Below are 25,595 nucleotides of genomic sequence, written 5' to 3'. Positions count from 1 at the left end.
TTTGATGTTTGACCTCTTTTTCTTCATTTTATTACACATGACAATTGATCACAGTTACAGCAATTTACATTATACACATTTACTTTGTAATAACAATTTCGTATTTTTCTTAGAATTGATTCAATAATTATTCTCATTCCATCTAAAAAATATTATTATTATTATTATTATTATTATTATTATTAACTCTAAAATCATAAGTTGTTTTTGTTGTTGTTGTTACTCGTTACATGTTTTGAAGTTAATATCCTTTCATGTTTCTTAATCAACTTTATTAGTATAAATATTAAAATTTCATTTTACAGTATGAATTGTATTGCGTTGGATCACATTCTTAAAATCTACTTACATGTATATTCTATACACATCATTGTCGGAAAAAGTTCATTTTTTCTTTTAAGTTGTAAGTTATAATCAATATCTACATGATAATTATTATTGAAACTTGAACTGTCGTACAAGCGATATTATTATCCTAAAATTCCAGTTTCATTCTATGAAAAAATTGTATCTATTGCTATATCATTTGATATGAATTAACTGTAGGTGATTTTTTCTCTACAATCATTTAAAATGCCATATATTTATAGTACGGGTAAAAAATCTATGAAATTTTATACAGATTATAATTACGCGCTATAATTCGATGAACTTTTGTTCAGCAAATGCAGTTATTTTATTATTTTACATTAAAAAACGTTGGTGCGTATATTTTCTCAATTACTTAAAAATTACTTTTCATAGAGTTAGCAAAAGAATGATTTAACACTTTTTACATTTTGTGCAGTATTTATCACGGAATTTTATAAGTTGGATTATGAAATCAAATGACGATCAAAATCACCTGAGACTGTCAAGGTACAATATGACTACAGCCGTGATCATAATCAGGCTCGATGCTCGCAGATTTATGCTACTGTTATCATCCGTGCAGCGACCTAAAACATTTTTATTCAATTACTCTTACTTAGAGTTCATTAGATTATCATGAATGATTAATCTTTGAATGAGATGAATAATCTCTACGTACCAATGCTTGTCACGTTGAAAGCCAATACTGGAGAAGATGAAGAGACACCTCTTTGACACGCTACTGGACTTGCAGTTAGACTTACAACACCGCCATTCTCACGGTACATAAAGCATAATCTTGGACTGCTTCCGAAAGTCTGAGATTCAGTTTTATCGTTAATCCGATCAGTTTTTGGAATTAAAGGTGTTGCTATTACGAACTGTGTTCCTTCATTGTCAAACCACCTACCGTGGCATGAATAAGCTATAGAAAGAAAGGATAATTAATTTTTGAGCCAACTCATAAAATCATAGAAATTAGAGAAAGTTGTAATAACCTGTTATAGATGCAGTATCATCTATACATTCGCTCTGAAATTCCATTCGATCAGCAGTCGAACAACCAATAGTCAATGTAGTGATTTCAGAATTACATGGAAGCTTATCGTTTTCTCGTTTTTCTCTTTTTCCAAAATTATTATTGCTTTTATCATTGACTCTTATTTCAAAGTTTCGTTTCACTCGTGAAAAATTATTATTTGAAAGGGCAATTTTCTGAATTACTTTTGAATCAAATAACTTTCTCAGTTGTTTGCTTTCATTTCCAAAATCTTCAAAATATTCATTTAATGCTTGAAGTTTTTGCAATGCATTATATTTTGATTTTGAAGACCAAGATTTATGAAGATTAAGAATTTTATCCAAGTCCATTCGCCAATTATTTATTTTTGGACTTCTTGCTATTCTATAAGGTGATTTATTAGTTACTTCTACAATGGATTTTCTGCGAGTTCTTGTGCCTTTAATGTTACTATGATAACGGTTTGAATGGTTAGACCTGACTTTTCGTCCGATATGTTCGCGGATCGAATATTTATTATTAATACTTCTTCTTTTAGTATCAATTTCAAAATTTTCATATTTACGATCTTCAGTATGTCTAACTCTTTCAGTTGGTTGTATTTGAATAATTAAAGACTTTTGGAAAGATTTTGAATTTTCACGTGTGTTTCTTTGGTTACGATTGATACCGGTTACTGTGAATTTTCCAAGATAAGGACACTGTTGTGGTATTGAAGAACTGGCTAAAAAATAATAATAAATTTTGTTACTCGGCCACAAAGTAGAGCGATTGACTAAGAATTTTGATGTTGCGAAATAAAGTCTAAGCTTTGTGGCACGAATTTACAGAAATAATTTTGAGTTTCATCTAAGTTGACTCTGGTGGGAAATAGAATAAAATTTTTAAAAATTTTAGGAGAAAGAAAAAATTATAAAATCAAGATTCTTTATAATTATACGGTGCAGCCGAAGGACATACATTTTTCTCCAATTAATATAATCAAGAAAAAAAAATGCTGTGATTATTAATGTCTAGTTTGGATTATACTGATCTATGATTCGATAAGCAAGTCAGAGAAAAAACATTTTTAACTTCCCGCTAAGAAAATTGAAAATTTTCAAAAATCGGGAAATTATTGTTTTTACCCCGTTTTTCGAAAATCGAGTTTTCATCAGATCTCGACGTTTTGAGGTCCTAGGAAGCTTCCCTGACTATTCCCGCGATGGTGTGTGTGTGTGTGTGTGTGTGTGTGTGTGTGTGTGTGTGTGTGTGTGTGTATATATGTATGTAAACCTCTCATAACTTTTGAACGGCTTGACCGATTTGATCGCGGTTGGTGCCATTCGAAAGAGTTTGACTAAACTTAGATTTTAAATACAAATTGGACCGATTCGGACTGATAGATTTTGAGAAATCTTGAAAAAACTGCAAAAAAAATTTTTTTAAATGTGGTTTTTTTTGAATAACTTTTAAACGGCTTGACCGATCAATTCCAAAAACTAATCAGCTTTAAACATCGAAAAACCACGTCGATCGCCACCAAGCCAATCAAAATCGGTTAATTCGTTCGTGAGTTATCGTTGACGAAAGAAATCGAAAAAAAGTGTTTTTTTCGAATTACACCGGAATTTTCGGTCTGATCAATTTGTGTTTGAAAATATATCATAGGAATTTGAAAAACTGCGTCGAATTACGCCAACCGCGTGAAAATAGGTACATTCATTCAAAAGTTATTGCGGTTTGAAAATTCAAAAAATAATGTTTTATTAAACTTCCATCAGACTTTTGAGCTCGGAGAGCTCAAAACTACACGAAAATTATATTTTTGAGCTCTTCGAGCTCAAAAACATAATAAGTGCAATTTTGAGCGCTTAATTACGAAAGTAGCGGGAAGTTGCAGGGATGGCCCTCAGGGTCAACCGTTTTCCTAATTTTTTTTTATTTGATCTTTACAAACAAAAGTCGTGATGACATTTTTTGAAATCTGAGTTATATGTGATAAATCATGTAAACTCACCAACTAATGTAAGGTAAGGAATATTATGAGATTGATAGTTAGAATGGCCACATGCTTCCTCTCGTGTTAGAGCGCTATTTCCAGTTTGCACTTCCATGATGTGACTATCCCTCTTGTAAAACGTCATGCATATAAAACCACTTTGGCTATATGAAAAAATTTCAAAAAGAAATTAGAAATTAGCTTGTCACAGTCATCATTAAGTTTTTGACAAATTTACGTTGCGCACTTTAAACATTAGTTCTGGGTATACGAATATATCAGTAAATACAAATTCGAGCTTGAATTAAAGTCAATAATGTGACTACGTTAGTTATTTTTGAAATTCGTAATATAGAAAGAAGTAGAGAATGATAATAGAGTATTTATCATAGCCTGGTTTCGACATCAATAGAATGGATCAAGTCTTACTTGACTCAACGAAGGTAATTGGTTTATTCTGATAACAGCGAATCGTCTTGGTAGAAGGTATTGAATGGCGTATTTCAAGGTAGTGAGTTCGGTCCCTTACTTTTATCTTTATACATTTTTAAATTCGCAAGACGGTTAAATTGTCAATATTAATTCTGCGGACGATATAGTTACATATGCTTCATGCTTACTGTAAGTGATAATTTCGAACAATTTCAAAAAAACAATTTCAATTGTTAATTCTATTATTTACTAATTAATATAAATCAATCAAATTGTATCATGAGCATTGTATCAAACGTATATTTGTCAATTATTAACTTTATGTATTGTTGATAGTCTTGAGGGAGCTTAAAACTACTGGATCAAATAAAATTTTCTATCTGTCCATCTATCTATATTGGGATCCTTAGAATCTAGATATGTGATATAGTGACGACATGTACAATTATTTAAGGTAGGCTGTGATATGAGTATCAACATGATGAGCATAAAACGAAAACAACTCAAAATTTTAGTTTTGACAGTCAATTATCACAAAAATTCGAGAAAGTTGTTTACATGTGCACGTGCGCGCGCGTGTGTGTATGTGTAGTACATCATAATTTATCCCTAATCTTTTGAAGTTTGATTTTATAGTTTGTTAGATTAAAGTGTGCATTCAAGTCTAAACTCTTGTTTAAATAATCGCTTACTTACCAGCCAACTGTGAAATGAGCTACAAGCATTGTTATTGTCTGTGAGGGATTTGATTGTCTTATGCTATTGCAAACAATTTTGATATCTTGTTCTTCTTCATTATCGACAATATCTGGAGAACCGAAGGAACTAGCATCAAACGAAGAATTGCTGGAATTAATCCTGGATATATGCAGAGTCGCATTTCGAGAATGAAAAGTGTACGATCTGCTCATGTCTAACGTATGCCATGTGAGACCACTATTAGAAAAGCCAGTAAGCCATTCTGGAAAGGGACACCTTCCTGGAGTTGAAGCTAAATGAAAAAAAAAAAAAAAAAAAAAAAAATAGTTCATTATTTTTTAGCCTCATGAAACTTTTTTAGTTTTTGAAATAAATAAATTCAACTGGTATCATTACGCGAACGATTTCATATTAAGCATGCACTCCCGCTTATCGATGCACAGATGGATGATCCAATGCTTCGAGATCATCTTTATTCAGTTGTCTCACGAATATCTTTGTTAAACTTTATATAACATCATTCAGTAATTAATTATGATAATATTTCATGGATACCAAAGTATGAGCACATTAGTGGTGTAAAAATTAACAGTAAATTTGTTTTTCGAAGGATTTGAATTTATATTGGTTACATACCTTTTGTTAACGTCATTGTCCGTGACCCTTCCATAGGACTAAACAGACCATTACAAGTAGCATCACCACTTTGAGCAACTCGGTATACATCTGGAGCATTTTCAAGTATAGGTCCAATCGCTGGGAAGGTAATCTCTTGATCAATAGTATCCATTCCTAAAATTGCTCTGCCTAGACCACTAATACTGGGACTAACTCGTTCATAGACAAAACATCTATAACGCTCTTCGTTACTTGAAGCATGGCCGTGGTGTAGTCGACCTACCAAGTATCGACTACTTCCTTCTTTCCATAATGCTATGCATTCAAGCTCTTCTACTGTAACAAAAATTTTCAATTGAACTTTTGAGGTAATATAAGTTATTTAGCTCATGATTAAAAATTTACAATAAATAGATGCAAATGATCGGACAAAACCAGAATCTTAAATAAAAATATTCTATAAATTTTTAGCCTTTACTTGATAACAAGGGATTTTAACTGAAAAAGATAAATAAACTTTTAAGTCTACATTCGGTTGGGTTAAAAACTCGACTAATTATGGTAGATTATACAGAAACCTAACGCACGCTCTAATACCAGCATTTGAAACGCTTAAAGTACGATTAACGTTCCACCTTTTCGCATCTTTCACGTCGATTGAAGAAGAACAGATAACTAACGAAAATCACCGTAAAATAATCGCGAAAATCAACTATCACTTTATATATTTGCTTTATTTATTTTGAATTGTGTATTTTAACTTTTATAAATTACAATGAAACAATGTCAGCACTTCTTTCTAAAAGGGTTGTTTATTTAATTCGAGTTGTGTCTTTTTATAGTCAAGATAGACCTTAATCATTGAATTTAAACAAAAATAATTTTTTTGTTGCGAAATTGTATTTAACAATGAAATATTTACTTACTTGCACTTTCGGATGCAGGTACGTCTGGACATGCTTGATATCTAAAGAGAAGTCTACTATCATCAGTGCAGGTGTCAACGTTACTGATTGGACTTGAACATGTTCCATGCCCTCGGTTGTAAGTGAATGTCATAGGACCACGAAAAGGACAAGATACAGCTATCGACTCCTCCCGAAACATTGAATAAAGCAGTGCGTCACCGGTTATGTATGAACAAAGTGACGCCAGAGAATTTCTGGTGTGGCAGAACGCTGTATAATGAAACAAATACAATCAAATATTAAAATTAAGAAATTAAGTCAAAAAGTGAAAGGTATCGTTGGATACCCAGAAGGAAATAGGTTCCTATCACTATAAACTTATTCGTAAATTTGAAAGTTAAAAAAATTTTTAACTTCCCGCTAAAAAAATCGGGAAGTTATGGGCTTTACCCCGTTTTGCAAAAATCGAGTTTTCATCAGATCTCCACGTTTGAAGATCCTATGAAGCTTCCCTGACTATTCCCGCGATGACGTCTCTATCTGTGTAGGTGTGTGTGCATGGATGCATGAAAAACTTCTCATAACTTTTGAACGGTTTGACCGATTTGATCGCGGTTGGCACCATTCGAAAGGCCTTGGCCAAACCTAGATTTGAACCGGTAGATTTTAAGAAATCTCAAAAAAACTTCGGAAAAATTTTTTTTAAAATGTGGTTTTTAAAACTAATTTAAAAACCATTTTCAAACTATTCAGCTTTTAACATAAAAAAACTACGACGATCGTTACCGGGCTGGTCGAAATCGTATATATATACACGTAATAAATACATATATAAACATATTATATACATATATAACATACATATATAAACTTTTTAACCATATGTATTTTCTGAATCCGCTTGATGAGCTGAGTCGATTTATAGCAAAATTATTCAAAAGTTCCATCATGAGGTCCATGACAATAGTTAGATTTCTATAAAATCTACTAATAAAATGAAAATGTTAAAGAGTATGAAATAATAATTACGTACAACTGTGTGTGACGACTAGGTGTGATAAATTAAATTGTAATTCTTGTTCAGATTGTGTCAATTCATAATTATAAACGGCAATAATTGTAAACCATAAAATATGTAAATTAATTTTGTTTGTTTTGTTAATATACGTTTTGTTAAAATTAAATTCAAAAATTAATAATCAATGAAAATTGAAAAATATTTGAATTTCTAATAAAACTTATAAGAAATTCAAAAACATTGTATTAATTTTAATTTTTCAGAATCTCTAAGTACGCATTTTATAATTTTCGAACGAATAGCAACTTTTTCTTTTATTCCATGAAAAATAGTGAAGAATTCATTCCACAAATTTGTTAGTCCATTATAATTATCATTATTTCTATTGTTGTCATCATTTAATCAAAAGTGGTTTACGCTTCTCGATAAAAAACGTTTGGATCTAAGCATATATGATTGGATCCAAACCGTCAGATATGCTTGGATCCAAATTTTTGGCGCAATTCAAGCGAATCCAAGCCGATCCAAACAGATCTAAGGAGATATTTTCTGGTGTTGGATCAGAGAAAATTGCGCCATGAGACCTATTGTTAGACTAAGCTGAATAAGAGCAACTATACATTTTTATTTAGTAATAATCAGTTCGGATTTAATAATTATTTTTCCACAAGACGTTGAAGTTGCCAATTATGGCATGCGGTATCTTAGAGAATATATGAAGAATAGTGCTGTGTCACTAGAGAACAGGTGGAGATTTCGTTGTTCATTCTCTATTTGGAACGATAATTAATCACCACTCATTCTTCTGTAACATAGTGCTGTTTATCGACTCTGTAAACTTACACATGTTAGATTGGCCACTTTATTGTCTCGTACAAAGTAATTTCTGCGATTTATACTTCCAAATCCGATATTCAGAGAAATAATTCAACTGTGGTAGAGGTTGATAAAATAAGCATTTCGATTTCTATCAAATAGATCTCTCAAAATTATTACTCTGCATTCATTTTAGTCGATTGAAAATATATGGCGTAAAAAGACATTTTATATTTTAACACTATAAATAAACGTACGGTATAGTATATTGACTTAATAATAACTCACTTTCTTTGTACTGCAAGACGTTCGTATGTTTTTCGTGAATGACAACACACCGATAGCACGATTTTCTGTAAAAAAGTAAAAAATCGTTTGTCAAATCAACCTATGATATACACAAAACGTTTATTTCTTTAATTTTCAAGGAAACCTCATTTTTGAAAATGAGGCTGGAACTAATATAGGTCCAAATTTTTAGAAATTTTTGAAGTTCAGTCTTTTAATGATGTGATAGAAAAGGTCATCGGGTAGCAGGATATATGGAGAACGCACGATTTACTGTTCTATTCTAGCACGAACTAGATATAACTAATGGTAGAACAAATAATAACTTACTCATCAACAACAAGAAACTTGTCTCCTTCGTTACGAAGACATCTACCTTTACTAGATAAAATATTTTTTGATATTAGGATTGGCTGTCTGACACCACTTTGAAACCATGTACCTTCCCATTGTGGTGAAAATGCGCATTCTGAAACAATTAATGAGATCATAATTTTCTTATAAAAAAAAAATCGTGAAGATTTATAATTAAAAAGAGGCGACCAGGTGACAGAAACAACCCGTTACAAATCAATTAAGCATAATCGTCAATGCTCAAATACAAAATTATTGCAATAGAAATAGGAGGAAAAACTCGCCCTTCACAAAATAAAATGCGTGTTTTCCAGCCACAGGTTATAAGAACCACTATGCATTGATTTCGTAATCATTTTTTAGATATTTTATTTAAACTAATTTACGGAATATAACAGTTAATTGCATTACTTTACCTGTTTGTTTTGAATTGTATGCCCGACTACTTGCTATGATTATCAGAAGTAGTAATGGGTTTCTTAAGTTTTTAAACAGTGGCGGCATAATTCCGTAAGTCGGATCTTGTACCTGAGTAGTTGTATTTTCATCCGATACCCCTCATTACACTCCAGTTTGCTAGAAAAAATACTGTTGTTATGCTACTATTTTATGTTTATTTACAGAGCAACACTATATTAAATTGAATTCTTATTTTATAAGAATCGAAACCAAAATATTATATTACTATTAGATATTAAATTATTTTTTAAAGTGATAATAAATTTTGAACTAATTGTTTTTTTTGCTGCTAATCGATTGCTGCTAACTACGTGAAAATCGGTTCACTCCTTCAAAAGCTATGGCAAATTGAAAATTAAAAAAATACTGTTTTATCAAACTTTCATCAGATTTTTCAGCTCGAGGAGCTCAAAAATATTGCAACAGGCGGCAAAGTTGCAAGCACTTAATGACTGAATTTAGCGAGAAGTTGCAGGGATGGCCTTATGACCAAGGTCTGACTTTTTTGTATTTGAGTATTTTGATTATTTTTATTAACTACTTAAAAATTAATAGAAACAATTATTATGATTATTGCGGCGATTATTATTTAATTATTGTATTTATTTAGTTAATAATATTATATTATTGTTACCGAAGGTTTGATTAAATTAAGAAATTAAGAGTGTGAGAAATTATTTTGAAGCCGAGCGAATTTAGCGAGCAAAAGAATATAATTGTAAAAGAAATTAAAAGACTGGGGAAATTATTCTTCTATAAGTCCCGAGCAAGATTTAGTATGGGAAAGCGACTAATGGATAGATGATGAAAGAAATGACGATTATTATTTTAAAGAATTGTGTTTGGAAAAGAAAATTTTCGACAATTGATGAGCTTGCGCGAACCTCGACAGAGGGCGAAGATTTCTCGTTTGTAAAGTAATATCAAAAATATGTAAAGTTCCGTTTTGAAAATAAATTTGACAAGCAATTTTTTCTCGGGAGAATTACTCGTTTGAATACTCTTCACCAAGTAATTCAAGAGGATGATACTCTACCTGGAGTCTGACCAAAGCCCAGGTAAGTATCAGGGACCGACCGGATGAAAGTGCGACTCCCCGTACCAAGACCTTCAGCTGAGGTACGGTAGGTGATTCATAAGCCGTTTAGGTGGGGGCGAGGAGGATACTCTCCACTCGCTATCAGGGTAGAGTTTAGGGCCCTCAGGGTTGACGGCTAGTCGCCCTGGGGGAGGGGGGGGGGTGTTATTGGGAAACTAGTTTTTGCTTTGTAGACCGCGTTTTTGAGTTTGAACCGCGAATACCATCGTGTATGTTTGGATAGAATGTTCTATTGTATTAGTGTATATTGCTTACATTGTTTATATTGTTTACTGATTTTGAACCGCGTTATTAATTTTGAACCGCGAATATGTGTGAAAAGAGTGTTTTAATGTATTGTTTATACTGTTTAATTTGCTTATATTGTTTATATTGTTTATTAACATGATCAGGCCAATAAAGAGGTTTTCTTTTTCTTTGACTTATTTAAAATGAAGTGATTTGTTTATATTTTGTTATTTTTAATGTGATCCCCGTTTATGACCCTGGACTCCGGCGAGCAAATATCGAGCCGGGGATTAATTAGATATTTTTATTAGAAAACATGGACGTTACTGCCTTTAGGGTCAACCGTTTTCCAATTTTTTTTATAAATTATCAATGAACTGGTTAGTTAAACAAAAATAAGTATCAGAAAGCGAATAAGAAATAGCCTGTAAGAAAAGCAGCACTAACGAGTGAAAAAGAAAGAAATAGCAAAAACAATATATCGTGAGCGAAATACCTTAAGTCAAAGTAAGATTTTTTTCGATCCGGGAAAAGCTGTTAAACTGACCGAAGAATACGTCAATATTATCTCCAAATCTATATGAAGATTAGAAACAGTATGCATTCAGATTGTGAGTATAGAAAGAAATTTTTCGAATTTAACTAAAGAAAGTTTAATAAAATAAATCATGAACAACAATAAGCTAAGATTTTTAATTGAGGTTTTATATTTTTCATTACTAATCTAAATTAATTTCTGCTTGAATATTGATCATTTTTCCATCAAAATAAAAAAAATATTCCTATCCATTGTAAGTTAAACTTTCATCTTGAATAACGTTTGAGCAATTGAATTTATCGAAAAATCATAAACAATATTTTCTGTAAAACATTCAATTTCCTTCAAGAATATATAAGGTAAAAAACCCCATTAGTAGCACCTTTAACTCCTATTAGTGGCACTTTTTCTTTCAATGAAAAAATGTTCTGCTTGGAATAAAAATTAAAAATTTTTTTGATCTAAAGGTCTTAAAGATTAGAAATAATATATTCATTATTATTATATATTCATTATTGAAATTAATGATTTCATTAATTGAATGAGTACCAAAATCAAAGAAAATGTCAGTAATGGGGTTGCCACCACTAATGGGATCTTTTACCCTATCTCTAATTTCTATCGATTAAATTGATTAAAAAAAAAAAAACAAATGAAATGTCAAAAGTCGCAAAATCCTATCATATTTAAATGGGAAATATATCGCTGATATTCCCCGATAGAACATGGTCTAATATAAAGATTAAGAGCTTATGTTGGTCTGATATTTTTCGTTAGTTCATGAACTAAAGCTTAGGAGTCACTGTATTTTTGATCACTTTTCAAAATTAATTGCTTTATAGAAAATTAATAGTAAAGAAAGCTAAGTGCTTAATTAGGATGTTGAAAAATGAATGCTCTGTTCGAACATTACTGTTAATGCTTGCAGAATGCTCCTTTTGGAGTTGAGAAAAAAGGAGTTACTGTCGAAACAACTCTTAAAATCCTCAGTTCATTTTTCATTAAAGCGTACTTAACTTGATATTATGAAAATGTAAAAGCTGTTTTTAAATTATTATTTTTAGCAGTAACTCAATGCATTATTATGTAAAAGAAAACCTAAATATTTTTATGACTCAATTAGCTTTTAAGATGTTCAAATAACAAACTTAAAAAATTTTGTAAATTAGTGAAATTTTGAATTCTGCATAGTTTTCAACATAACTATCTTAATTTTTTTCTCTCATCAGAACTTTTTTTTTATCATCAAAAAAAAAAAAAAAAACTTCTAGAAAACCATCTATAAGTAAAAAGGCAAATTCTCAAACTATCCACTGAATTTGAACGCAATAGATAAAATAGATGACTCAAATAGATAAATGAGCATATTATGTATATAGATTCGTTAATTTTCGAGCTTGAAGAATTCAATAACCATGTAAAAGCTATTATTTTCAGGCTTGAAGAGCTCAGTGAGGTGTGAATCAATATATTTGAGAGTGCTTTGACCAAAAAATAACGTGAAATTTCAGGTGTGACCCGAAAATCCAATTAACCATTTGTCAAATTTTTTCCATTTTTACCTTCATCAAATTTCCAAGTTAAACTGATGAGCCTCGGCAAAAACAACATAGTACCATTCGATACAATATTGTGTTCTTAGACCAAGAGTTGACAATAAAGAATAGTCAGGGGAAGTATTGTGAAAGGATGTTCGAGCTTTACTACATGTTCACGTTGAACTTACGCAATCACAAACATCACAACCACATTGCTCTATCCCGGGCATGTTTGTCGATTACGCGTAGAAGTATTGATTAAGCTCCAACATTTGCCAGAGCCATCTGTGTCATTGCGCTAAAGCTAAGATTTTAAAAAGGTCACGTTGATAATACTATTATGTACCAACTTTTTAAGAATTTATAGACATAAAACACGTTTCTGGATTTTTACTAAAAAGAAATAAAAATTTCTTTCGAATTTCACGAAAATTTCATTTACAAAAAAATGAATGCCCGTGTTGAGAAAAATAGATAATTCTCATTACTGGGTCATAGATATGGTTGACTTTTAAACAAATTCCTTTTTTTTTTAACTCGCACTGAAGATTTTAGGATGTGTAAAAAAGTTTTCTTTAGAAATCGGAGCTTCTCATTATAAATTTTAATTATTGCTGATCGAGTATATAATATTCTAATAAATTCAATATAGAAATGCAAGCGTTTTGTATTGCAAAATTTTCAATCAGAATCATTAATTTTTTTTTGTGATTTAACTTATTGCCTAAACATTATCAAATTCAAGACATGTTTCTATGGAGTTCTGATAGAACTTGAAACAGCGTAACATTTAACGAATGTAACAGTCCGAGAATAACTACTCGATTTTGAAATTGAAATTTCTAAATGTAACAACTACTTAACTATAAAATTACAGTCATTTCTAAATATTTAGTTTTCAATGTCTCGCTGAGAAATTTTCGAAAATTTAGAAGTTTATTGGTTTCAATAAGATTTAAAAAATGTTAGTTTTGGTCAAATTTGGATACTTTAAATTCTTTAGAAATTATTTTAATGATTCCTATAGCAGTGTGTGTTTTTGAGTTAAATAGTTATAAGAATTTTGTTTCTGGAGAGTTGTCAAAAGATTGCTTTTTCCATTAACTTTGCAAGTAGGAAAAACGAAAAATTTGTTAAATTTTTCAGTCATTTTGGAAAAACTTTAAGTGTAATATCACCCGAATAAATCATTAAGTCTCTATGTCCGAGTCGAAACTAATGATGCAGTATTTCAAGTAAAAAAAATGACCAAGTATCAATAATCGATTTAATAAATAATTCTAACGTAATTTCAAAGAAACCCTGTTTTGAAAATTTTTCGTTAACAATATTTCTTGAACAAATTCAACGATTTTTAGACATCTTACATCATTCGACGCAGTATTTTGAAATCAAAAACTAATTAGATTTTGGAATTAATCGGACAAGCCATTCAAAAGTTATGAGATATTTACATATATACCCAAAAATTTACTTCTTGAGTTTCAAGTAGTAAGGTTATATAGAATATTTTTTCGTCCTTAAATTTGATATTCTTTCTGACTGTGCAGTAATACTTATTTTTTGTTATACTGGCTCCAAAAGTTCAACTTTTGAGCGCTGGGTGGCGTCCGAAAAGATACTAATTTCTAGAGACTCTACCATACCGCCTTTTTTCCGCGGCCTAGGCCGCAAAGTTTACTTCCCCCTTTTTTTCCGTACTGTCCTTGTGCAATCAGATGAAATTTAAAACGAAATAAATCAAATTCTAGTGTACTGACCGATGATTTTGAGTATTGTTGAGTAAATTTTAAACTTAGTTACTATTGAGCGGCGCTAATTATTTCTCTGCTGGCAGTTTATTACAAAGCGGACCTAATGTTAATAAAATAACAACCACGCCATAAATAAATATTAATAAAAAGATAATTAATATAAAATTAAATTTTTTTGCCCTTGTGAAATTTCATAAAATTTGAATATGTCATTATTTGCCTCCTATCCCTGAAAAGTTGAACTTATGGAGCGATAATAACAAAAAATATTGTACGTCATTTGGCCACTAAGTGGTGATTTTGACAACGACGATTTTACGATATTTGCTTTAGAGTTTGTCATTGTCAGAAAATCGCCACTTTGCGGCCATAGGACATAAATTACCCGTGTAAAAAAAAGTTTCCTGAAAAGTTCCGGAATAGTTCCTGGTCCGGAACGTTCCTATGATAAGACAATCCGGAACATCCCCGGAATACTTTTGCAATGTTCTCGAAATAGTTCTGAAACATTCATGGAACACTTCCGGAACATTTCCGGAAAATCTCCGACAGACTTATAAAACATTGCTGGAATACTTCCCGAATAAATTGGGAATACTTACGGAACATAATCCAAACGTTTACCGGAAATGTTCCAGAAGCATTCGAGGATTTTTCCAGGGATATTTTAAACATATCCCCGATGTATTCCCAATATATTTTGTAACTATTCCCAATTTGTTCCGAAAGTATTTCGGGAATATTCCAGGAGTGTACTGGAGATGTTCCGGAAGTATTCCCTATTTATTCTGGAAGTATTCCAGCGATGTTCTATACACAGTAAAAAATGTTTCGTCATTGTGTAAAGTGTAAAAATGTTTGTGTAGAGTTTAACATTTTAGTGTGTAGAATTTAACATTTTAGTATGTTGATTCAACATAAAAAAGTGTTGATTCAACACAAATTGTATAAAAAAAGTCATCAACACAAATTTTTGTGTTAAATTTGACGAAAAATTTTTTACTGTGTAAATCAGCCGGAAATTTTCCGGAAATGTTCCGGAAGTGTTCCACGGATGTTCCAGAACTATTTCGAGAACATTGCAGAAGTATTCTGGGGATGTTCCGGATTGTCTCATCATAGGAACGTTCCGGACCAGGAACTTTTCCGGAACTTTTCAGGAAACTTTTTTTTTACACGGGTACTATTTCATGTTGGCAAATATGAAAAAAAAAAAAAAAACTCCATTCGGCCACACCCGATATGGATAGATAGATTTCTTGGATGAATATTGAAAATAATATGTAATTTAAAGACAAAATACTAGAATATTTTTTTAATTTTCCGAACTACTAAAGAAATTAAGAAAAATTTTGAAAATGGTTGACTCTAAAGACCATCCCTGCAACTTGATGAGAATTCGATTATCGAAAACGGGGATAAAACCAATAACTTTTCGATTTTGTGAAAATCATTGATTTTCATAGTGGAAAGTAAAAAAATTTTTCTTGTCAGCCCGGAAAAAAATGATCAGACCTGACCATGCCTGTTCATGTATGATCAGGCCTGAAATTAGACCTGATCATGCCTGTTCATGTATGATCAGGCCTGAAATTAGACATGATCATGCCTGTTCATGTCTGAAGCGTCAAATACGCTCAAGCCTGTTCATGTCTGAAGGGTTAAATACGCTCAGGTCTGATCATGCCTGCTCATGTCTGAAGGGTAAAATACTCTCAGGTCTGATCAGGCCTGTCCATGCCTGTCCATGTCTGAAGTGTGAAATACGCTCAGGCCTGTTCATGCCTGTCTATGCCTAGAAAAGTTAATTAAATTTACCCTACGGTAGGTTTTTAATGATAACCAAAATACTTTTATTTATTAAATAATAAAATATACCGTTTATTGATAATTTACAAATTTATCAATCGAAATTAATGTAGACACATTGAACATATTCAAAAATTTTTTCTTAGCATAACACTTCAGACATGAACAGACATAAACAGGCATAATCAGGCCTGAGCGTATTTAACGCTTGACATGAACAGGCATGACTATGTCTAATTTCAGGCCTGATCATACATGAACAGGCATGGTCAGGTCTGATCATTTTTTTCCGAGTAGATCTGATCAGACTTGCATAGTCAGAGATGTGATAAAAATTTTTTCTTTGATGAAAAAAATTTTTTTGGACATTACAAAATGTGCAAAATTATTTTTATCATTACGTTTAAATAATTTTGAAATAAAAAATTTGTTACATTTGGGATGTTTTGCTCTGCTCTGCTCCTGCCTAATATTAAAATCATTACTTATTTTATTATTTAAATAAATGTGATGTTATAATGAGATTCGGTTAAATAAATAAATTAGGACTATCAAAATATATTATAAAATCAAATTTTAAAAGATCTAAAAAATTGAGCTATTTGGCACCACATGATATAACTCCAATATTCTCGTTAAGCACTCATTCACTCCGCTAATCGATCTCCAAATATTTTACAGTGTGCACAGTTAGTGATTATATGAAAGTTGGACTCCACTTTATTTACTACTAGCATTTCGCCCCGGCTTAGCACGGGTATTTAACAAAAATTTTCGAATTATTTATAATATAAGATAGCCAATGTCATTTACTATAAAATAAATGTTATCGTTTCATAATTTTTTATGAACAGTAAAATTTGATCTCCTGGTAAGCGGTCGCACCTCGTGGTTCAAAGTCGGTCTTCTCGATAAACGATAGGAGCTTGGAGTTCAATGTCGGAAATAGTCGGGCAATGGTACTCAGAGTCGGAACTATTTCGGACTAAGGGGGGTCAATGTCGGCTCTAAATTTCGACTCAGTTACCCGGAGTAAAATTTTGTTATAATATTTTAGTGTTGATTTTTGAGTAAATTCTTTGCTATAAATTATGTGGAAAAATATCATTAAATTTTATCAAGCCACTGAAGTAATTTTAAATTAGTAAAAAACTTTGAAGTTTTTGAATTCATTAATCCATCGTTATGGAAATAATGATTACATATAATTTTAACTCGTATCTACTAAATAGTAAGTTTTCAGAAATCAATAAAAATATCTATCTTAGCGCAATCTACGTTAATATATATGTAATAAAAATGCAAAATACTCTTAGTTCGTCTATTATTATGTAAATAGAGATGAATTTTAATGCTGACATAGATAATTATTAAATAATTTTAATGTTTCGATAATTATGACGTAAGTTGAAGTTTTTTTCTTTTACAGATTCGAGTTTATGACTTTAAAAAATATGAAAATCGGTTGACCGCGCGGGCCAACCCTGGAACTTCCCACTAAGTTTGAATTTGAAGCGCCTTAAAATGTGTATTTTGGTTAATATTTGAGCTTTTCAAGCTCAAAGCACAGTTTTTCATTTTTTATTTATTCTTTAAATTTTTAATTTGGTAAACTATTATTTTTGGCGACTTTGACAGATTTTTAATTTGAAAAACTTTATCTTTCGTAAATTTTTAAATTTTTCTAGTTCAAAGTATAATTTTTTACATTCTTTAGAATTTTATTTACATTTTGAGATTTTGAGCTCTCGAGTTCAAAATGTATCCATCTATATTTTTTTAATTTTTTCGAAATGACTCGATGGATTAACTTTCAAATCTAATCAGATCTAAGTTTTAATAAATCATTTCGAATGTCATGTCGTAGAATTTAATCAGTTGATTCGCCTTTGAGAAACCGTATGACAAAAATTTATTTACACACATACACACACACACACACGGCCGGACACCTCGGCGGGAATAGTCAGAATGGCTTCCTGGGACGTCAAAACGTGGAGATTCTATGAAAACTCGACTTTCGAAAATCGGACCGAAAACAATAATTTCTCTTTTTTCGAAAATTTTCAATTTTCTTAGCAGGAAGTGAAAAAATTTCCGAGTCGGAAAAATGAGCTTACATGAGCTTATATCAATTATTTTATATACTAAGTAAGTCTATGTAAGTTTATTTTTTCGATTCGGGTTGTTCTTTTAATTGTTTTGTGATCATATAAAATTAATATTTAAGTATATTGAGTCTAGAAATCATATCTAAATCAAGACTAGAATAGAGTCTAAATCAAGTAATACTTTTTCTGTCAACAATTGGAACTTCTAGGTTTTTTGCTAGTAGATGAACATAAACGATTAACTTTGTTATTATATTAAGACTATAGCTGATATGTGGGTGAGTTTGCTAAGCCGCACACTAGTGTGGAAGTTTTAATTTAGCCCATCAAAATATTCTCTTGGTTTGCGTTAATATACTTTTGATACAAGACACTTAACTTTTCGGTCGGAGATGTTGGTCTCTTGAACTAAAAAGCCAAAATTCAAGACACGATATTCTAAAAGCAAGGCAATAGGTGGTCTTTAAAATGAAGTTCTTGAATCAAAATTATTTCTTTTGTCTTATTTTGAAGATTTACGTAAATGTAAGAGATTTTTTCACGGGTGAAAATTAAAAAACCGATATTCGGCCTCGCCTGACATAGATAGGTAGATTTCTGAGATGAATGTTGAAAAAGAAATCTACCTAAACAATAGAATTTCTAATACATGAAAGCTATTTGACAATTGAAGTTAAAAATTAACTTATTTTCAATTTTCCAAACTACGAAATAAATTCAAAAAATTATCAAAAGTCGACAAATAATAGCTTAAATTGAAGAAGAACTTTGATACAAATGTAATAGATTTGAGCCATGTTTTACGGCTAAAAAATTATTAAAAGAAAAGGCCCGAAGTACATTCATTGAAAAACTGTTTCAAATTTTCAAATACACGAAATGAATTAAAAAAATTAGGAAAACGGTTGACCCTGAAGGCCATCCCTGCAACTTCCCGCCAATTCTATATCTAAACGCTTGAAATTACACTTATGACGTTTTAGAGCTTTTCGAGCTCATAAATACAATTTGTGTATTATTTTGAGCTCTCCGAGCTCAAAAAATAGCTTTTGTATGCTTTTGAGCTCTTCGAGCTCAAAAGTTTGATGGAAATTTGATACAACAATATTTTTTGAATTTTCAAATCGCAATAACTTTTGAATGAATCAACCGATTTTCACGCGGTTGGTGGCATTCAACGCAGTTTTTTAAGCTTCATGAATAATTTTTAAGTTTATATTGATAGAGCGGAAAACTTCGGAGTAATTCCGAAAAAACACTTTTTTCGGTTTTCTTTCGTCAACGATAACTCACGAACGAATTAACCGATTTTGATCGGACTGGCGGAGATCGACGTGGTTTTTTGATGTTAAGAACTGATTAGTTTTCAAATTGATCGGTAAAGCCGTTTAAAAGTTATTCCAAAAAAAAACACTTTTGAAAAAAATTTTTTTTTTAGTTTTTTTGCGATTTCTCAAAATCTACCGTTCCGAATCGTTCCATAGTATATAAAAAATCTAAGTTTGGTCAAGCCTTTTCGAATGGCACCAACCACGATCAAATCGGTCAAGCCGTTCAAAAGTTATAAGAGGTTTACATACATCCACACACACACACACACACATACAGACATACAGACACCACCGCGGGAATAGTCAGGGAAGCTTCCCAGGACCTCGAAACGTCGAGATTCGATAAAAACTCGATTTTCGTAAAACGAGGTGAAAACAATAACTTCCCGATTTTTGAAAATCTTCGATTTTCTTAGCGGGAAGTTAAAAATCATCAAAATTAGACAAATAGTAGCTTAAATTGGAGGCAATCAAGTGAACTTTAAGATATATTTAATAAATTTTATCTATCTTTTACATCTGGAAAATTATTCCTATAAAATTGACGAAATCCGAAATTTTCAAAAATGAAAAAAATTTTCAAACACTCACAACTTGGAAACTAACGTTCCGATTTTACTCATTTCCGAACTTGATCTTGATATTGATTCATCAAATAAGTCCACAAAATCTCATAAAGATCGGTTAAGAACTGTGGTCGCAATCCTGCTGACAGCGCGTTATATCAAAAATATATAAATATATACAATCGCGTTCATTAATTTGAGTCAGTTTCTCTATACTTAGGAATTTATTGCCAACCCTAAATTTGGACGATTTTAAACTCTAAAATTTGAAAATCATAAATTTTTCCATTTTTTAAATAAACTAAATGTAATAGTATATTACACATCTAGGGCAGTAAAATAAGAAATGTCTCAGATTACATGTAATTGTTGTCCGAGGCGAAGCCGAGGTCAATAAACATGTGATCTGAGGCTTTCTTATTTACTGCCCGTGGTGTGTATACTATTTTTCTCCTCGACGGAGGCAGAAAGCGGCATTTTTGTTTAGCGCAGCGGGAGGAAAATTGACGCTTTCCGCCCGGAGGTGAGAAAAAAATAGTATTTCTTGAAGTAGTACTACCGTTACCACAAGAGTCAAATCCCAAAACCTAACCTTATTTGATTAACGTAGTAGATTTCTTTATACTAAATCACGTTGGAGAAAGAGAGACAAAGATAAATTTTGAATGTTTTTTATTAATAAATATTCTCATATTTTTGGAAACCATACTGATTGTTATTAAATATGTTGAGACACTGCAAAATGTCCCGAATTTATCAGCCTGGCGAACTACCACCCGAAATTTCCGTTACCGACACTAGCTAAATTAATGTGTAGCCCCCGTGACGTCACAAGATGACACGAGGAGGGGAAAATCAGCTACGAGCCTCAAAACCTGAGCATTGATCGACACTTCGATCTTTCCCCCGGTGTCAACCACCACGTTAGATATTTCTTAGTCAATTTTACATACCACTATTACCACTATTAGGTGACTACTCACGAAAACTTACTAAAAATTCATAAAAAGTCTATTGTTAATTATTCTAATTAATCTAATATTCTCTATTACTACTATTAGGTAACTACTCACCAAAACTCACTAAAATACTATTAAAAGTTCATTATTCATTATTATAATATTTTATATTACTGCTATTAATCTTACTATTTTGCATTAGGTGATTATTCACCATATTTATTATTAATATTCAATTACTTATAATATTAAGTTTAATTATTCTATCCTTACAAGTATTTTGTTAAATTATGTTACCGAAATACCACAAGTTTATATTTAAAGTGTTAAGTTGGTGTAATAAAGTCAAGTTTGTTATAATCTTTGTCATCTTTGTCGCCAATTACGAGTCATTGCTAAAATATTACCATCTACCTATTACGAATCGTTATATTTTATCTACAACCAGCCTAAAGGGTCAATCAAGGACAAAGGGTCATCGTTGCAGTTAAAATTTGTAAGTAACTAAGACAAGTTAACTGGCACGCGTGAGAACTTCTGTCTAAATTAATAAAATCATTCAAAGACAAAGACATTCATTGGTTCACGGGAGCGGAATATCCCAAAGCAGCGAATCCCACTTTTTAGAAGTTTAGGCGATTATTTTCTTATCCGCGAGGTCTAATGGCCTAAATAATTAATTAAATTTTTAAATTAAGCAAGAATTTAGTGTTTCAATGTTCTAGATGTTATTTTCTCTCGTTGCCTTGATTTTTATAAGAATCTGAACGTCCAGTTTTGTGAAATAAAATAAAGTCTATGATTCTCCATAAGGATCAATGGTAAAAGCAAAAATATTTAGATATTAATATCTTTTTTTCAGGACTTGTCAGGCTTCCAAAAATTTTACTGCTTAATTATGATATTATAAAATACCAATATGCCAAATTTCATTAAATTCTGAACGTCAATTCTAAAACCGGTAGTACTACCTTAAATGTTTGAAACGTAAATAATGTCTAAAATAAATTAAATATATCGTAAAAAATATGAGAAATAAAAAAACAGTTATTTAAGAATACAGAAATTCGCAAATAAATGTATTTATCAAATCAGCAATTTAAAAAAAAAGCATCAATAAAATGTGGTGGGGTAAAGAAAAAATTTTTTATCACTACAATAGACTACAAACAATTTAGCACTCATTTAAAAACATATTATTGAATTATTTCTAATATTTTCTGCTTTCCACAGTATTTATTATTTTTTAAGTGCAATAATTGGTTCTACAAAATGATAAAGTATATTGCATTTATTAGCATCGTTTATAAGTAAAAATAAAAAAACAAAAATCAAGTTCTTCTTAGAGCGGGTTCAGCATGATGAACCTCATTAATTTTCATAGCGAGAAGTTAAAGAAAGAAAAATGAGCTCCCCAAAAAAAAAATTGATGTGAGGATAAATTTTGTAGTTATTCTAAAAAAAAAAAAAATACTCCTAAAATTTCTGCACTGCGCTTACTCAAACGAATTAATCGAGTTTTGAGTAATGATTGCAATTAACAAAATTTTTTCGGTACAAAAAGAGAATGAATTTCAATAATCTTATCGTAGAAAAATAAGAATTTTATAAATCAATTTTTGAATTCGAGTTGAATTCAAATTATTGTAAATTAGTAAAATTTCAGTGATTGATTCTGCGAAAGGGAAATTTATTCATTTACTTGTCCGGAAAATTAAAAAATTCTGGAAAGACTTAGTTCCTTTTTTTATAGGATTTTTCTACGAATTAATAATAATGAATAAGAATTTAAGGAATAGATATCTGTAATTGATTTTGTTTTTTTTTTTTCAAAAATAAATCAATTATATCTATCATTTTTAGGATCTAGTATAATCAAAAGTGTCTACAAAAAGTAAGCAATTAATATTTTATTGGTTATCAACAATCACCAATAAAACTAGTTGTATATTCTCATACCATTTAATGAAAACCAATGCTGAATTAGTAAAAAATCAAATCACTAATTAAATGAGTGAAAAATTTATCGATTATGCAACACATTTAAGTCCAATATTGCTGATATAATTAGAAAAAATTTACTAATAGCTAATGAGAACCGCTGTTGAATCAGTTAAAGTTGATAACACTTATTGAGTTAGTGATAAATTAACTAATTTTTTCAGTAAAATTAATAGTTTTATAGCGAAAGAATCTTTGCTAGCTGAATTAGTGAAAATTAAACTATTTCAATTTTAGAGAGGAGGTTTACAAAAAACACTTTTAAAATTTTTCCTCCTATGATATCTTAAAATGTTCAACCGATTTTTAATATTTTATGATAATCTACATTATTTTATTTGGAGTTTTGATTAAATAAATTTTGATTAAAGACTGATTAAATAAATTTCGATTAAAGAACTTTTGTCAATCGTTCGAAAGTTAGAAAAAAAAAATATTTTTTAATCATTGATTTTTTGATGATTTACTAGTGTAATTAAACGCAATACTTAAGAATTCTCTCGAATTTATAATAAAATACGAAAAAATTGAGAAATTAAGGGTTAATTTCTTATTTTTTCAACAACTGAGTATTACCAAGCGCGTGACTTTTTTTCTGTCAACGTTGAGACCATTTTGCATTGATCTCATGGAAGATATGTTATGGTTTGTTTTGATATTTTTCCGATTCGAAAAATTCATTCTTGTTCAAAATTCTAAAGCATTTCTAGTAAAGGTTGAAAGTATCATTATTAATATTTTAATTTCTGTGCTATATTTTTATTTCTTTGCAGCTAAGATATCAAAATGCAGCTTCACTAAGTAGTTCACTGCCGATTGCAGTTATTCATAATCTATATTGAAGTATATCATAATTAAACTCAAAATACCAAACTTATAATCATAACTTAGAAAATTACTAAACGTCTCATCTTATTTAATCTACTAGTGAACTTAAGTTTATAAAAATAAAATGTTTTCTTAATAAGACTCACCTTTGCTTCAGAGAGGTATATAAGTCAACATTGAATAATAATCTCAAAATATTTATTCGATATAAATATATTTTAAGCACTGATTGAATTATTCCCTTTGGCAATAAATACAAATAAATGTATTTTATTTGTATATACACATTATAAAAAGATATATGTTAAAATTTTCATTTCACAAAATACCGTAACAAAAAAAGCACAAGTGTACATCCACAAATACATTTCTTTTTCAAAATATAATTAGATTTATGTGACAATTGATTACGCTGCATAATTAATACATAAATTAGCAGATAAGAACTCAATTGATAAAACCATGATCCAGCGGAAGGGCATCACAATTGTTAAAATGATTAAAATTAACAACTTGTCACTAACTTAATATGTCAAATTAAATCTTGATTTTTATCACTTAAACAAATCATTTATAAAATAAACTTACTAATATTTCGAAAATTGATAATGGCACTCTTAAAAAAGTAAACAACAAATAGTAATTAAAAATATGTAATTACAATTAACTCAAAAAAGTTAACATAATATCTGAAGACTAAAAATATTCGTAGACAAAATGAAAATGTACATTATCGATCGGCTGCTGGAAGCTTTACACTACACATCAGCTAATTCTGTATAATATTCAAGACTGACATATTCCATAAGTAATGGATAACTTCTGAAAAACACTAAGTAACTTTATTAGTCTATATAAAAATCTAATCCATTTTTAAATACATGACAATTAGATAAATTGATTGAAGGTAAACTGAGTGTGTTGATTTGCATCAGAATAAAGTACAGTCTAGTATTAAAACTCATAGAACACACACTCTACTAGAACGTCCGGATCAGACTGAAATCCTCGTTGGTTTGGAGTCGTTGATCGAAACGTCATACTCCAAAGGGCTGAACTAGTGGCGCCTCTCTTTTCTTTTGGCTTCTAAATAAGAGGTGGTTCGAGGTTTCTCTTCCTTTATTTCGAATATGCGCCTCACCGATTGCTCATGGGGTATGTGCACGGATAACGCCGGCGCGGCCGTACACACTCATGATTACAAATACAAAACGAAAAAATTAATGTAAGAATGGGCAGAAGAATAATTTTTCTCGATTTATACAGCATCGTTGTACCCCTGAATTCTAATTCGATACAATTATTAATATTATTTTTCGATTTCGCCTCATGAAAAAACTAAAAAAGTAAGAAATTTTCTAAATTTTTTTCCTTCCTCGTATGAAAACTAAAAACTTTCCAAAATTTGCAAAATTAAAGTCTTCCATAACATCTTCTAAAAGTCAATTTTTATTAAATTTTACTCTTTTTAAAGCTTCAGGAAGCTGTTCTGACTATTTTTACGATAATATTTCGTATGCTCTGTGTACATGAATGCGCGCGCAGGAATATATATGTATGTTTATGTATCCAGTGTATAAAAATTTTACATAGAAAAAAAGTCAGGATCGAAATTTTTGAGCTTGCTATAGTTTGTGCTGATAAAATTTAATAATTTCAAGTAGATTAATTATTATAATTGAATATAATTAATTAATATCAGTAAAATAAAGCATGAATTACTGTTATAATATAAAATTTAGGAACAAGAAGTACCGTAGAATTAAATAAAATTTTGCAACCTCAAAATACCGTTCTGCTTACAGTAAACATAGTCGGTAGTCTGGCGCTCTGTTCACAACGGATTTAAACGGAACTTGGCGCCAGATTCTACCGAATCTGTGGACTC

The 25,595-nt window shown here is 30.5% G+C and overlaps 1 protein-coding gene across 2 annotated transcripts; it reads right to left on the bottom strand.

Annotated features, from left to right (window-relative positions):
* LOC123261686 lies at positions 1-24,818 on the bottom strand. 2 transcript variants are annotated; one of them, XM_044723432.1, is made up of 11 exons: positions 24,296-24,818; positions 8,903-9,062; positions 8,463-8,601; positions 8,133-8,197; positions 6,029-6,280; positions 5,121-5,438; positions 4,482-4,776; positions 3,372-3,517; positions 1,350-2,096; positions 1,031-1,276; positions 1-938 (listed from the first exon to the last, which is right to left on the bottom strand). In XM_044723432.1, the coding sequence occupies exons 2-11, from the start codon at positions 8,988-8,990 to the stop codon at positions 841-843; spliced, it is 2,394 nt and encodes a 797-aa protein (XP_044579367.1). In that variant the 5' UTR covers positions 8,991-9,062; positions 24,296-24,818; the 3' UTR covers positions 1-840. The 2 variants fall into 2 exon arrangements, with proteins under 2 accessions (XP_044579367.1, XP_044579366.1); XM_044723431.1 differs by lacking the exon at positions 24,296-24,818 and adding an exon at positions 23,854-24,284.
* Between the last annotated feature and the right edge of the window lie 777 nt (positions 24,819-25,595).

This window comes from Cotesia glomerata, linkage group LG3, assembly GCF_020080835.1.
Source record: "Cotesia glomerata isolate CgM1 linkage group LG3, MPM_Cglom_v2.3, whole genome shotgun sequence".
Taxonomy (NCBI): domain Eukaryota; kingdom Metazoa; phylum Arthropoda; class Insecta; order Hymenoptera; family Braconidae; genus Cotesia; species Cotesia glomerata.
This window is presented reverse-complemented; position numbering and strand designations above follow the sequence as displayed.